Here is a 14,858-nt window from a genome sequence, read left to right on the forward strand (position 1 = left end):
TCATGATATAATTAACGTGAAAATCCTGTCGCGTACATCATGAAACCCTTTCCTCCAGTCACGTGTGGCACATACCCGTATATCCACAGGCCGCGGTTGCGGGCATGCGCCACAGCCCTCAGGTGATTCACAGTTTATATCTACCAACGAACGGCGAGAACAGACATTGGTAATTTAAACGCGAGAGCGTTAACAAAATCCAGCATCGGCAACGTTGATCTGACGACTGTAAAGAATAAAAATCAGGGGCCGAATTCACAAAACTTGTCTTCCGTAAGTGCGTTTTCCCATTCGTCATCCGGCTTCGCTAATGATATGTCCCGCATTATGATTGGCTGAAATATTCTTTTATAAAAATATTTAGTATTAGATGTTTTTATGAATATGGGCCCGTGATGCCAGCAGGAACCGAACCCAAGCATTCTGCGTGGCAGTCAAGTATTCTACCACAGAGCCACGGCAGATATTGAAACTGCTTTGCAAAAAAAAAAAAAAAATGCTGTGGAGGAGTCATATCGGTGCAACGTTAATTGTGGTCGCCGTGATTGCTATCTAATGTTATAAAAAGATAATCAACATTACATATGTACTCCTATGATGCAGGCGTTATGTCGGGTTAACGTCAGTTGTGGTTCAATGTTGACTCCGCTTTTATAACAGCTTAAGAAACATTACATATGTCATCCTATGACTTAGCAAGCTATATTCAAGCGTTGCTCGACCTCGGAGGAATACGCTAACGGATGATATTCATGTTATCGCAACGTAGCATGCACTTTGTTGCAATAAACCTGACGTTTGTGCTCTAACATGAGGGCTGACGTTACATCAAACCAAAAGTTACCCTTTAAGCGCCAGTGTAGTCGACGTGCCTGGTAAGCCCACGATGTGCACACTACTACTCCATTTACGAAAACACGTCGATCCACCCCGTAACGCTTGGCTCAAAGCCCAAAAATGCGGCATAGACAGCTACTCGCTGACTGCTTCGCATGCAACCGATTCTCACAATGTATGGTATCTGCCGAATTTTTTGTTGTATAAAAACTATATTCATTTGAGAACAATGGCTCTCGTATATGGAGGTAAAAAAATCGGCAGACCCCACGTCTCGTGGAGAGTCGATGTCATGTGAAGGTGTAAGCGAGTAGCCGCTTACGCCGGTTATTATTATTATTATTATTATTATTATTATTATTATTATTATTATTATTATTATTATTATTATTATTATTATTATTATTATTATTATTATTATGCTTTGAGCCAAAGGACGCGAGTTGGATCCACGTCTTGGAGCACTTCATATCGGAGGCTTACCAGGCACGTCGACTGCACTGGCGCCCAAAGGGTAGCTTATGGTCCGACGTAACATTTATCGAAACGAAGTACGTCCAGCATTCGTTTGCGCATTTCTGCGGTGACGACCAACGGTTGACGACTGCTTCGTGAGTCATAGAAGTACATATTTAAAGTTTATTACATCGTTATCAAGGTGGATTGGCAACACTTAAACCACGATCGACGTCGCCCCGACATGACGCCTGTACAGGGTCTTTTTCCGAGGCACTGCCTGGACACTGTGGTAGAATATACTCGACTGGCACGCAGAATGCCTGGGTTCGAATGCCAGCCCAAACCGTGCAGTTTATACTTTGCGTCCATTTGATTTTTCGCTCACCGGCAACGCTGCCGACGCCACCGCCGAATTTTCTGCGAGAGGGTTTCCTTAGCGCTATCGCGCCAAGATTTCCAAAGTCTGTTCTCGCCGTTCCTGAGTTGATACAGACTGTGAATCACCAGTGGCTCATACCCACATCCCGTGGGACGGAGCAATCGGGCATGTGCCACACGGGACTGAGGGAAAGGGTTTCATGACGCACAGGACAGCCTTGTCACGTTATTGATGTCACTACCTGTTAATCGTGTTCGTCGTACGCTCATATACTTCTATATTAGGATAGATAGATAGATAGATAGATAGATAGATAGATAGATAGATAGATAGATAGATAGATAGATAGATAGATAGATAGATAGATAGATAGATAGATAGATAGATAGATAGATAGATAGATAGATAGATAGATAGATAGATAGATAGATAGATAGATAGATAGATAGATAGATAGATAGATAGATAGATAGATAGATAGATAGATAGATAGATAGATCTTTATTGAAAAGCAGAATGATTAGCCACTGCATATTCGCTTACTTTATATTTTGCAGGAAGTGGGAAGGAGGAGAAAGAGACTCTATAAGAGAATGTGGGCAGAAAGATTTGTATAGAAGTGAAGATAAAATGCTGGTAGATTTACCAGCGCAAAAAAGACAGCACATTTAGGAAGGACACACACACATAGCGCTGCGCTATGTGTGTGTGTCCCTCCTAAATGTGCTGTCTTTTTTGCGCTGGTAAATCTATCTTAACCATGAACCAACTCGGCCAAGCAGCCGTTTTAGCAAATTTTAATAAAATGCTGCTCTTGTAATAGCTGTCCTAGGTCAAGAAGGTAGGGAGTGTCAGCAGCTGATGTGGAATATATATAATATATATATATATATATATATATATATATATATATATATATATATATATATATATATATATATATATATATATATATATTATATATATATATATATATAAAGGAAGTGTTAATTTCAAGGGCGTGTTTTCCTTGTTATACACAATAACAATGAGAAGTAACAATGATGCCAAGGAAAGTATAGGGGGTGTTTTTTTAGTAATAAATGTAAGGTGATTGTGAAGAAAGAAAAGTGGACGAAAAGATAGCTTGCCGCGGGCAGGGACCGAACCTGCGACCTTCGAATAACGCGTTCGAATAACGGATTAATCCTTCGAATAACGGATTATTGGTCAGCTGCCAGCTCGTAATAAGTTCACGTGCTACGTGACGCCAACAAGGCAGAAAAAGAGTGTTCCACACTCGCCGTCATGGCTACTGGCGGCGCTGACTGACGCTCCCACGTTTAAATGTACACATATACCCTATAAAGTGGACGGGGGGATGGCCGCCGCGGTAGCTCAGTTGGTAGAGCATCGGACGCGTTATTCGAATGTCGCAGGTTCGGTCCCTGCCCGCGGCAAGCTATCTTTTCGTCCACTTTTCTTTCTTCACAATTACCTCACATTTATTACTAAAAAAACACCCCCTATATATATATATATATATATATATATATATATATATATATATATATATATATATATATATATATATATATATATATATATATATATATATATATATATAAAGGAACACTTATATGCACGCGACACACACTTTCTTGATTGAAGGATCAAGATTTGATTAGAAAACCAATAGATTCGATGTGCGGAAACAAGAAGTTTTGTGGTTTACGGCGTTTCGATGGGCAAGGCTAGGGACCCAGCAGAGCTTCTCTAGATTGTCCTGACATTGTTCTCGCCTGTGTTTATATTCTAGGTATTCGAACAAGATAGGGGGAAAAGCCGTGCGTTTTTTGTGCCTCGTGAAGCTAACATATAATAAATACAGTTGAAGCATAGCAGAAGCTATTTGGGCCTTTAGGTGAAGGGTACGAAGACTAAGACAGAACTGTGACTTAATACATCGGTGTACTGAATAGAGACGCCATTAACAATCCGCTTCTGCGGTAGAAATATAGGTGCTCGTCTTCTTCACAGCTTTCATTCTTTTAAGCGCAGCATTAACGCTCACACTATGATGCAGTTGTTAAGTCAGTCATTTCTGCGTGGGCCTTTGTCACTTAAACGACGGAAACACACAGCTGGCAGAGAAGTGAAATAATGGTATGTTGCATTACGGGAACAATTTAGTTTCACCGCAAGAACGTTCCTTCAAAGCTTGTGTTTGGAGACAGCTGCATATACAGCACTTCCTCAGCTGGGTGTAGTACACAAAGTACTTTAAATTGTCGGCTTTTTGTTGTAAGTAGGTATCAGGGGTCATGCTTGCTTAAAGCAAGAGTTATTTCTTGAAAGTAGAGCACCGTCTCGAGTAACTGTGCATATGTGTCAGACGCCTGCGCGCATAGAATTGTCGCCGTCATTCTTCCCTCTACGAACGTCATACACCGAATTCGTTCTCGTGGCAACGCTACGTTAACTCCTCCCACTATGCCTATGAGTTAGGGCTTTTGTTTTGCCATAGCTTGTAAGCTGTGGAGGGCACAAATAAATAAGTAAATAAATAAATAAATACACACGCGCGCACACACACACACACGCGCGCGCGCGCACGCGCGCACACACACACACAAACACACACACACACACACACACACACACACGCACACACACACACACACACACACACACACACACAATGAAATAACGTTTTCCATTGTTCAGTCAGGTCGCTTCCAGTGAAATTGTGCCTACGTCGTGTCATAAATAGTTGCAATATGGGCCACCAAACAAGAACAGTGTTCTTCGTAACCACAAATAAGCTTGGAAGCTTGTCTTAAGACGATTTGCAGAGCGTGTGAGATCTCGACATCATCATTAAAGGTAGCGCAAACCACACGGACACAGAAGAGGAGCGCGCGTACACACCGCAAAATCTCGACATATTTGGTATTTCTAAAAGACATTGTCAGAGTTGTCGCCACTTCTCGAACACGAACGCTTACAGCTCACACTTCTTGGTCTCTATCTGTGACTTCCATTGACTTGTCGCGCCCTCTTTCGACTGGTCAAAGAGCCAAGCGAAAGAGGAAGAGGAAAATGAATCCCGGCGGATGGCGTGCGCAACGAGCGTGACATGGCTGGTAGAGCTGTTTCAGGTCAATTCTGGCAGGGCCCATCGCGGTGGTATGGTGGTTATGGTGCTCGACTTCTGACCCGAAGGTCGCGGGTTCAAATCCCGGCCGCGGCGGCCGCATTTCGATGAAGGCAAAATGCTAGACGCCGGTGTATTTAGATCTAGGTGCACGTTAAAAAAACCCCGAAGCCCTCCACTACAGCGTCTCTCATAATCATATCGCAGTTTTGGGGCGCAAAGCTCCAATAATTATTAATGTTATTTCGACAGTGCCGGGACAAGCGGGCAGCTTTTAAAACGTGCTGGCTTTCCGACAATGCATTATTACACCGAAAGTGGCGGACAGCACATCGATGCAATGAATACTACAGGGGAAATGGCGCATTGTTCTTGATTTTGGGCATTTCTGCGCACGACAGTCATACCTATAACAAGAAAGCGCCACAATACTCCCAGCTTATCACTATTATAACGATATACATGCCTTCCCATTACTGGCAATTGCGCATTACAGGCTATTCTGCTCGGTATTCTTCAAACGGGTCCATTGCCCCGTCACCCCATGTTACTGCGCTAAACACTTATGTGCGCGAAACTACAGTGATCTACTACAAGGCTTTAAAACTTGTACGTATATTGGAGACGAATGGGGGATGGTTCCCTGGTTCCCGTGCGAGGGAACCTAAAGCTGGCGCACAGCCGAAAGGTGCCCAGCAACGCTTCGAAGAAACTGTTTAATGAGAATGCGCAAAGTTGCGCGACTGAGACACCGACAGAAGGGAGACGCGATTAGACACATGAAGCGCAAAACATATTGCGCTTCCTGTGTTCAGTCGTGACTCCCTACTGTCCCTGTCTCAGTCGTGCAACCTCGTGCATTCTAATGACAAACCAACAGGCCCCAATTGCAATCTTAGTGTTTAATGAGATTTGATTAGGAAACAGGGAAACCTCTCACGCACAGATCGGTGAAGGGGTGACTCAACGGGACTGTAGACACGGTTCTTTTATTACTGTTCTCGCGTGTATTTATTTTTTGGGGAGGGAGAAGGAGAAGTTGGATGTAGACAGAGCTGGCGCGATGTGATAGAGGTGCGCTCGATGAGCCAAAAACAATGAGATTCAGCATGCGTAAGTAAAGGTGCGAAGCAGATGCGCGGCTATGAGGCCACTCAGAAAAGAAGCGAGCCACGTGTTGCTTGCACAGTACATAGAACTGGAAGTACCAAAGTTTAATAACCGACATTGAAGGTTACAGCACAGCGGCTGTGTTGTGTCCCCTCTCCTGCCCGCGTTCAATTCGCGCTGCGCAAAGTCACGTCGATATTCAATCACCAACTCGCCCAAGCTATCACTCCATAAAGTCGCACAATTAGACCTGCCGGTGCCTATATCGGCAGAGACAAACAGACGATGACAAGGGCACGTGGAGCGAAAGGCAACGTGCAGCCACTTATTCATACATATATATATGCATCACTTTCTTCTCTCATGCCGCCGCTTTGCCTGCCTCCACAGATTGTTTCTTGAAATTCTGACTGGTAAGCCGGGCTTAACACTCACTACATCAAACCTGTCGTCTTTTAGAACAAATGCCCTTTGTGCAAGCCGCAGCGCTATTCTGACTGCGCTACACAAATTCCTTGAAGCATCCCGAAGACTACGCTGTAAGTGCGTCCGACCACAGGAAACTTTTTTTTACCAATTCTTTTTATTTGTTTCTCTTCGAACATTCACTCTACAATATTATTTACATCCAGTTTCATACTATCTCTTTTTTATGTTCTGTAGCCTTTAGTATCGCTTTGATTCTTCTTCATGCATTTTCCTTATAATATGAAACGGAGCCAATACCCCTCGTAGGTATGAGGCAGTTTTCCTATTAAACAAAACAAAACATGTCCAGTCTTGTTGCTCTTTAGAGCAGCAACCTAGAGCATAAACTTTTTAGTTTGTTTGTTATTCGTTATCCAACGCACACTTTTATTAGCCATAACATTGACATACTACAGAGGTGTGTTAGTTCCCAGTTAGTGTGTTAAAGTGGAGGCAGGTGTGTAGGTGGTAAGTACGTGACCATTCGCATGAAACCTGCGAGCACGCACCTGGAAACAGTATTTTATGAGAGTCCCCGGTTGTCGCCTTTTTCACAAAGTTCCCAGCACACTTTTTCGTTCATCTTCAGAACTGAATGTGAACATTGGGCCCGGTCTCCAGAGCACTGCTAAATCGAAACACCGCAGGATAACTGCAAAAAACGCGCCCACACAGCACAGCGATCGAGCTTGAGAGCTATACTGTATATCACAGTCTCAGCGTTGTGCCAAGCAGCACCTATGGCCACCAGGAACGATTCCTGTACACTTTTTTTTAGAAAAGGTTTCGGCACATCTTACCATCTTGCTTACCCCTTTTCCGCGCTTGTGCGTACACCTGTAACTCTAATTTCGCTAAAGCAGTACCAACTTATTGACTTTTCTTGCCGTTCGAGCTGTTTGCTGACGTCTCAGTTCGAGCGTCTCCGCTTGCCGCTCCATCGTACTTTGCCGCCGCCTTTGCCCTTCTCAGCGCTGTGTTTTCCTTTTCCCGCATGTACGACTTGATGTAGAAGTTGACAAACAAGGTCAGCACCAGTACGGTCTGCGCGTTCGCTACATGAATAAGGTGACGCGGGAAGCCGCAGTCCACGAACAGGGGAATCGACATGTGCACCAGGAATATGACGAACTGCACAATCTGCAACGTGGTCAGATACTTTTTCCACCACAGATACTTTTGCACCGACGGTCCCAGTGTGGCCAGGAAGTAGTAGGTGTACATGACCACGTGGACGAACGCGTTTATGGCAAGGCCCAATGCGGGTTGACCTTCCGGGGCGTACAGCACCCAGAACCAGCAGTTTACCGCCACGATGGTGTGGTGAATGACGTGGAGGTGCGTGATCTGGTTGAACTTCTTGCGCAGCACGAAGAAGACGGTGTCCAAAAGGTCGGCGTACCTCACGGCTATGTACCACCACCCGTTGCGGTATTGTTGTTCCAGTCGCTCGTCCATGTAGCCGGTGATGCCCTGGCACCATAGGCTGTAGCGGCCAGTGGGCAGGTACGTCTCGTACAGCACAATGTAGCAGAACTTGGCATTGAGTACGACCATTGCGAGGTTGTAGAAGCGGATGAGATTGGTTATCTCGAATGGAGGCCGGTCTTTCATCCAACGTGGACCGAGAATCTTGACGAAGTATAGGTAGAAGAGGATGAGTGGAAAGACGAACATGGGGTTCATGACTAGAGGATAGTCGCGAGTTCTGGGGTCGCCCCATTCTTGGACTTGAGTTACGAGGGTGATGGGGTTCCAGCTCATGGTCTTGTTAACGTTGATGGTGAATGTTCCTGTGTTAGAATTCATGGCTGGTAGATAGGCTTCTGCTGAGCTTCTGGAAGATGAATTATAGACAAATTTTATTCGTTGTCGTTGTTTTAGCTCAATGTGTTGCTCATCACGTTCATGAAATAATTGAAACCTGCGTCTTTCTATTATTTTGAACTGAGTATATTCTAGTGGCATGTGTATCTTCAATAAGCCTAACAGTTAGCCAATAAAATAACGTAAGCAACAATATTGAGCCTTCAGCGTGTGTCGAGCATTTTCTACAAAACATTTGCTTTTTTTTCGAACAGGCAGGACGGCTTGTCTAAAGTATTGCATGTATGAAAATGTTGATCTTCGGGACTAGGAATTGAAATAGTATTTAACGCGTAATTGGAATTTCTTTATAGTTTTTTTAAGAACCCGCTTCACAAAAATTGGCGCTATTTTCGCTAGCTCGCGGGTATTACGTGCTGTCAGTCAGCCTTAACATCGGTAAAAGCGTAAGAAGAAACTCACCTTTCAGAACAGTGCGGTCTCAAGACACGAATTCCGTCCACCAGAAAGACTTCTGGCCACTGACTCTCGGTAACGTTCTATTATCCTAGGTCAAGACGACAACTGCTACGAGAGGTCTCACTTTCGCGGCCGCATGTTCGAATAGATCCTGCTACACCCACGAGTTTCTTTCTTACCGCTCCAGCTTGAAGACAACTGCCCTTACACTTACTCTTTAAAGTGAATTGTTGGTTTTTTTTCCCCTGTTTGCTGCGTCAGCGAGACACCCCTGTCTTCAAGCCCAAGCGAAAACCGGAGGTGACGTTTCGCGCCTTCTTTTTCTTATAGTAAATTACGCTTTTGTCGCATTTATTTTTCTTTTTGGTTTCGCTCGAGAATTGTTCTACACACATAACACACAACGACTCTTAGAAAGGGGAAAAAAGCGTACGCGTAAATGCAAACTTGGTGCTGCCTAATTGAGGCCACGTTGTCAAGGCAACGAGCCATTGTCTTTTCGTCTAACCCGTGTCTGGAATTAAACGTATGAGGGAAAACTGCTTGCGTGCGGGCTCCGCGTAGTTGTGACGCGGGAAGGATTTTCGTCCGCAACGCCTTGAGCCGTGGAATGAGTTTGGAAGTGTCTCTACACGGTATAGGTATACTTGTGGGTGTGGTTTGAACCGTTTGAGCGTAAGTCAGTTGGAAAAACAAAAGAAGCCACGTGTTCTGTTTTTAGTACAGCTGCGCGAGGGTGCTTTCATGCTGTAAATGAGGAATGATGATTAGGAGGAAAGAAACGAAACGAGGGATAACATTCCCAGGGTCTTCTCCAGAAGAAGACCGCTAGAGACGTGGCCGTAAGAGAACGTCAACGAGAACGTCAACATAGAGCTGTGACGTAGTACTTCGCAAGTGGCTAATTAATCGAACTGATGACGTTTCTCAAACGTCATCTTTACGAAATTTAGAAAAAAATATAAAGAAAGAACAGAGCTAATATAATATTAATTGTTGGGGTTTTATGTCCCCAAACCAGGATATGATTATGAGATACGCCCGTAGTGGAGGGCTCCGGAAATTTCGACCAGCTGGGTTTTTTTAACGTGCGCCTCAATCTAAGCACGCGGACCCCTAGCATTACGCCTCGATCGAAATGAGGCCGCCGCGGCCGCGATTCGATCCCGCGACCTTGAGGTCAGCAGTCAAGCGCCACAACCACGAGACCACCGTGGTGGGTTGAAAGAACAGAGCTACAAGTTACGCCTGAAGTTAAAGTATTCCCTAGTGAGCAAGAGGGTAGATATCCTGTTTATGAAAGAAGGATGCATCAGACTTCCTCTTATATTTAGTGTAAAGAACGGATATACTTTATGGGTCCACGTTAAAGCGAACATCTGTCGAAATTTGTCCCAGAATTGCTCTCGATGTTAGGTGTACACGCACCCCCGCCCTCCCCGCCATTTCCTCAACACGCACACAAACGTGCGAATGCACAGAACGCACGCACTGTCACGCACAGACACAAGTTTTCAGAGTTTTGCCTAACGCGGGCATCGTCACCAACCAGTTTTTTATATTTTCACTCAGGGCCTGTGAACTAAGATACTATCTTGCTCTAATTACGACTCGTTTTTGTTCTACCGACATGCCACACTGATAAGTACGTACCACGCGTTTTATATTATTCACTGCAACACAAGGAGAGTGCTCAAGTGACATCAACTTGCCTGCCCTCACGTCTTTTCCCTGGAGGAAAGTGCACATAGGCATTTTGTGGGCAAGAGAAAACAAGTATGATATTGTATCGTGTGCCTTGTTGAAACAGCGACAAATGTTCCATTTTCTTTCCTGTGTTTCATTTCCTTCTAAACACTATATACGCAAGAAATAAATACAGAAGCGCATTTCGAAACAAGCAAATATGTGAATATATAGCTCTAGGTACCACCCCGCTACGGGCCCTTGCGTTAGATAAACCTGTGCTTAATTGTGTCGATTTCTAGCTGTAAAACACACTCCTTTGATAGACAATGTATTTTTACTTGTCATTATTTCACGCCAAGTACACGTGAAAGCTCTCACCGCTCTCTCGCCCTTCTTTTCTCCTCGAAGCAAAGAAAAAAAAAATCACAGCATATCCACGGAGTCAATGATGATGAATGGGCGAAGCTGCTGAGGTTCATCGGTAATCCGTGAATCTTCCGTGAATTCTGGCCAGTACATCATCACTAGTAACACAAAGACACACTTGCTGCAGTATCTGACCCGCAAAAGTTGCCACATTAAACTTCTCTGGCGTGCGTGGAGAACGCTCTCTTTCCTTCGCCAAACGCCAATGGCTTATCGTGCCCCTACTAAGATGGCGGGTGCAGCCGCCATCTTTTGGTGGGCACGGCTTCACTATTGCGCAATAATCGCCACTCCAGCAATTTTTTTTAACCTCCTTGGCGTGGCTCCGCTAGGTACCGCCGCCATCACGCCTGCGCAGCGCACAAGCAGACGACGCGCAAGCACGAGAGCGCATAGAAACGCAAACTTTACCACCGCAGCGAGGAGCAGCGATGTCGCACCTTTATTGCGGCGTGAAGTGGTGCGATTCCTCGGGGAATGAAGGCGAACACTTCTTCAGAATCCCTGCTGACCACAGGTATTGATACGTTCACTATTATATATTTCCCAAGATGTTCGCAAAGTTTTGATTTGGCTGTCGTTGACCGTTATGATTTTAAACTGCTGAAAACAGCGAATTTTCTTGCTGCCATTCTTTGCTGCAGCTATCTGTTTGAGAAATGGTTACGATAATAAGTTAAAATTAGTGGGCGGGCTGCAGTTTGTGGCTCGACGCGGCATCACCTCCCAAAAGCGGAGCTGTTCGCTAGTTATGGTTGCTCACGTTAGTATATATGTGCGTGCCTCAGTGCCTGACGTTACCTCTACTATCTCATGAAAGCTAAAGAATTCGGATTACCGTGTCATGCAATCGTGTCTTCAGGGTGTTTTGTTACGTGTTACTTTAACTTATGCGTGCTAGTAACATTAACGGAGTGGGATAGTTGTTGTGCTCGCTGCAGCTGTTTCTTTAAGAGCTTTAATGCGTGCGTATGCATCACGTCCGTGTAGTTTTTGGGTGGTGCTCGCAGCCGACGAAAGTATCGCTTGCAAAGTTATTGCGGAGGCCCCAGTAGCGAACTCGGGACACTGCCCTCAGATTCGAATGTGTGCTGCGGTGTTGCACAAGTGAAAACCACCGCGTTCCTCATCTGTGTGTCTGTTTACACACCGACCGCCTGCTCGGATTTTTGTCGCCGTAAATTGTCCTCATTCCTTCCCTTCGGCGTACCTTGCCGTGCTGCTCGACGGGGGACCTTGAACCAAGCGTGATACCCACCTGCCCCTTTTCGCTCTCGGGAAGCTCCCGGAAACAGTTTCGCTTATCTCTTCATTACTCCCTCGTGATGCTTCCAACGGGCGAAGGCATGGCCAAGCTCGGTTTTGGATGTTCATGAAACAGGCCGCGCTTATCACGCGGGGCCACTTTTTTTTTTCCTCTCTAATCTGGACCCATCCCCACCGCCACCCTTTCACTTTTCTGTATTTTTTTTTTCAATGCGCTGTTTGCGCTTAGCGTTTACACACCATAATTCCTTATAAGCTTACAATATCGTTTCGACTCGCAAAAGCAGTGGAAAAACAAGAACTCGATCGAGTTGTGTTTCATATATCAAGTTTTAATTCAGAGAATATTGTCGGGATATATGTAATTATCTGTAATTATAATTTAGTGGAGATTAAAAACAAGCACATTTATTAAGCTTAGTGCCATGCCTTTAAAAGCTTGCAAGTGTATTTACTCTACCAGCTGTTTTTTCACTGTAGGGTGACTAAGTTCGAGTACTTTAATTGCAGACAACCAGTTTACCGCAAGCGAGTTGCTGTCCCTGCTGCTGAGACTGCCCCCCTAGTGTGGAAGGTAGGTGTACCGAACAAGGATCTGTTTCACCTTTCTGCTTGGAATGAAAGGGTACAGAATATTTGGTTGGTGGTGCCACTGTAATACTGCACGAATAGCTTGCAAAAAATAAAAACAAAGAGCGGTACTATTTTGTATTCTACACCTGCACACTTGAGCAGATTGTTCTCTGAAATTAGAACAGTAGGTAGAAATGCCACAGCTGTTTTTCAATTACCAGTGCTATGAGAACAATTGCTGTGCGTTAACCTTAATGCAGGAAATGTACTCTAGGGGAAAAAAAATGTTGTTAGCTTGCACTCATAGAGTAGCATTTTGCATGCTTTCCAGTAAGAATGTCTGAGTGCACTGTTTACATGGTATGGATGAACTGATAGCATGCTGCACAGACGCAAAATGAAGAAACAGGGAGATAGAGCAGCGAAAATGGCTTTTGGCATCTCACAGTATAAATAGTTTGTACTCTGTCCTGTTTCCGTCCTTACTCCTCTAGTGTTTGTGGAGCTCGGTATGAGTTCACAACAAACCAACCTCCCTGCAAGAAAACTTTGTTGCGTGGTATAGATATCTTTTCTTTTTCTGCATCAATGCATAGACTCAGTGCTTTCTTTGTTGAGCTCATTCCATAGAGATGAAAACACTGAGTAGTTTTCCTCAGGCACATGTGAAAATTGCTCCATAAGTCTGTTGCTCAGTATTCACACGTGCAATGCAAAGTGAGGGTAATAAAATACCTGCTCGCCAGCCTTTCATAGCATATTTATTTCTTTTTCAACAGCCGCTTCGCCAAGCACACCCACAAGAAGGCCCACACCACCGTCACAGGTTTCACCAAGTGATGGTAAGTGCAAAAAGTGAGAGAGAGAATTATTGCAAAGTACACATCCTGCATCTGCATAAGGAAGTATGGACCAGTAGTCTTGATGTTTTCCTAGTAGATATGGACACCTAAGCCTGTGTAATATTGTCACAACCTATAATGTTGACAAAACCATACATATAGTTCAGGGCCTGCAACCCGTGATTTAGTTCACGCAATTATTTATATTTCAAATATAAGGTGGGTGCAGTTGGACCTACATTGTTCACACTGAAAATTGTGCTGTCCGATCTGTTGTGATGAGAGTAGCTCTGCGAGATAGGCCAGCATAATATGATGCACAATCAAGGTGTGCATTCATGTAAATGTGGCTTATGCAGCCCAGATAGCTATTTATGAGATGAATAATTCAAAATCCTCCACTTTGTAAATGTCATTGCCTCTGTTCAGCATTTCATGAAATGTTCATTTTTGCAATGCTTTGTGATATTTCCTTAATCATGGATGATTCATTGAAGATAAAATGCTTGGAATGTATAAATCAATTATGATTCCTGTCTCAGTCGCAGAATACACATTGCTTCCAATGAAAAATGGCATGGCAGCACATAGTGGTCCGTATATTAGTAGCCCTGCGATTGCCCCCTGATAGCTTAATCGTGATTTTTTTTTCTCTACAAGACTGATGAAAGCCTATACCTTCGCATTCTTCCATGTCTTTTTTTTTTTTTTTCAGCTGAGCCTGGTCCGAGCGGCCTCCAATTTTCCAAGGAGGGAAGCAGCGCGGAGCAGATGCAAGAAACGCCAAAAAAGTGGGCGAAGAAAACGCAGCTCTGTGCACACCCTTCGCTCCAAAAAGAAGCTGCTAACACTTCACTCACGAAGTGAAAGGTACCGCAAGGCAGTCGGTCAGATGAAAAAAAGGGACGAGGCGAGGCGAGTAACGCAGCAGGAGGTTTTAAACAAGCTTGAACCGGATTTGTCAAAGGACCTTTATTGAACTGCTTAAAGCACGAATCAGGCTTGGTACATTCCCAAAATAAAAAAAAACATTGGTCCAAATGGATGAAACAATTCACTCTCAATTCACGCTTCCTCAGAGAAATGCTTCACTTGCCACATGTGCGGACACTCAGATGCTGGCTGGCAGACATCCCAATGACACCTGGTATAATTCCAGGTGCCATGGATGCAATATAATCAATCATTAAAGCTTGGCTTCTGCAAGACAAAGCATGCTGTCTTTTATTCGATTAAATAGCCTTGAAAAGACATTTGATGTACGATCAATCAAAAGATATAGTGATTGGCTACACATATGATGGAAACACAAGGACTTCTCGTGTGGCAAATGCAGCCATTCTAATGGCTGTGTCTGGCATATCGAGAATTTGGATGCAGCCAGTAG

At 44.3% G+C, this 14,858-nt stretch overlaps 1 protein-coding gene across 1 annotated transcript; it reads right to left on the bottom strand.

Annotated features, from left to right (window-relative positions):
* Positions 1 to 6,062: 6,062 nt before the first annotated feature.
* LOC119383329 (elongation of very long chain fatty acids protein AAEL008004) lies at positions 6,063 to 8,966 on the bottom strand. The gene is made up of 2 exons (XM_037651408.2): positions 8,679 to 8,966; positions 6,063 to 8,226 (listed from the first exon to the last, which is right to left on the bottom strand). The coding sequence occupies exon 2, from the start codon at positions 8,196 to 8,198 to the stop codon at positions 7,260 to 7,262; it is 939 nt and encodes a 312-aa protein (XP_037507336.1). The 5' UTR covers positions 8,199 to 8,226; positions 8,679 to 8,966; the 3' UTR covers positions 6,063 to 7,259.
* Positions 8,967 to 14,858: the final 5,892 nt, after the last annotated feature.

The sequence above is a fragment of the Rhipicephalus sanguineus genome, chromosome 2, assembly GCF_013339695.2.
Source record: "Rhipicephalus sanguineus isolate Rsan-2018 chromosome 2, BIME_Rsan_1.4, whole genome shotgun sequence".
Classification (NCBI taxonomy): Eukaryota; Metazoa; Arthropoda; class Arachnida; order Ixodida; family Ixodidae; genus Rhipicephalus; species Rhipicephalus sanguineus.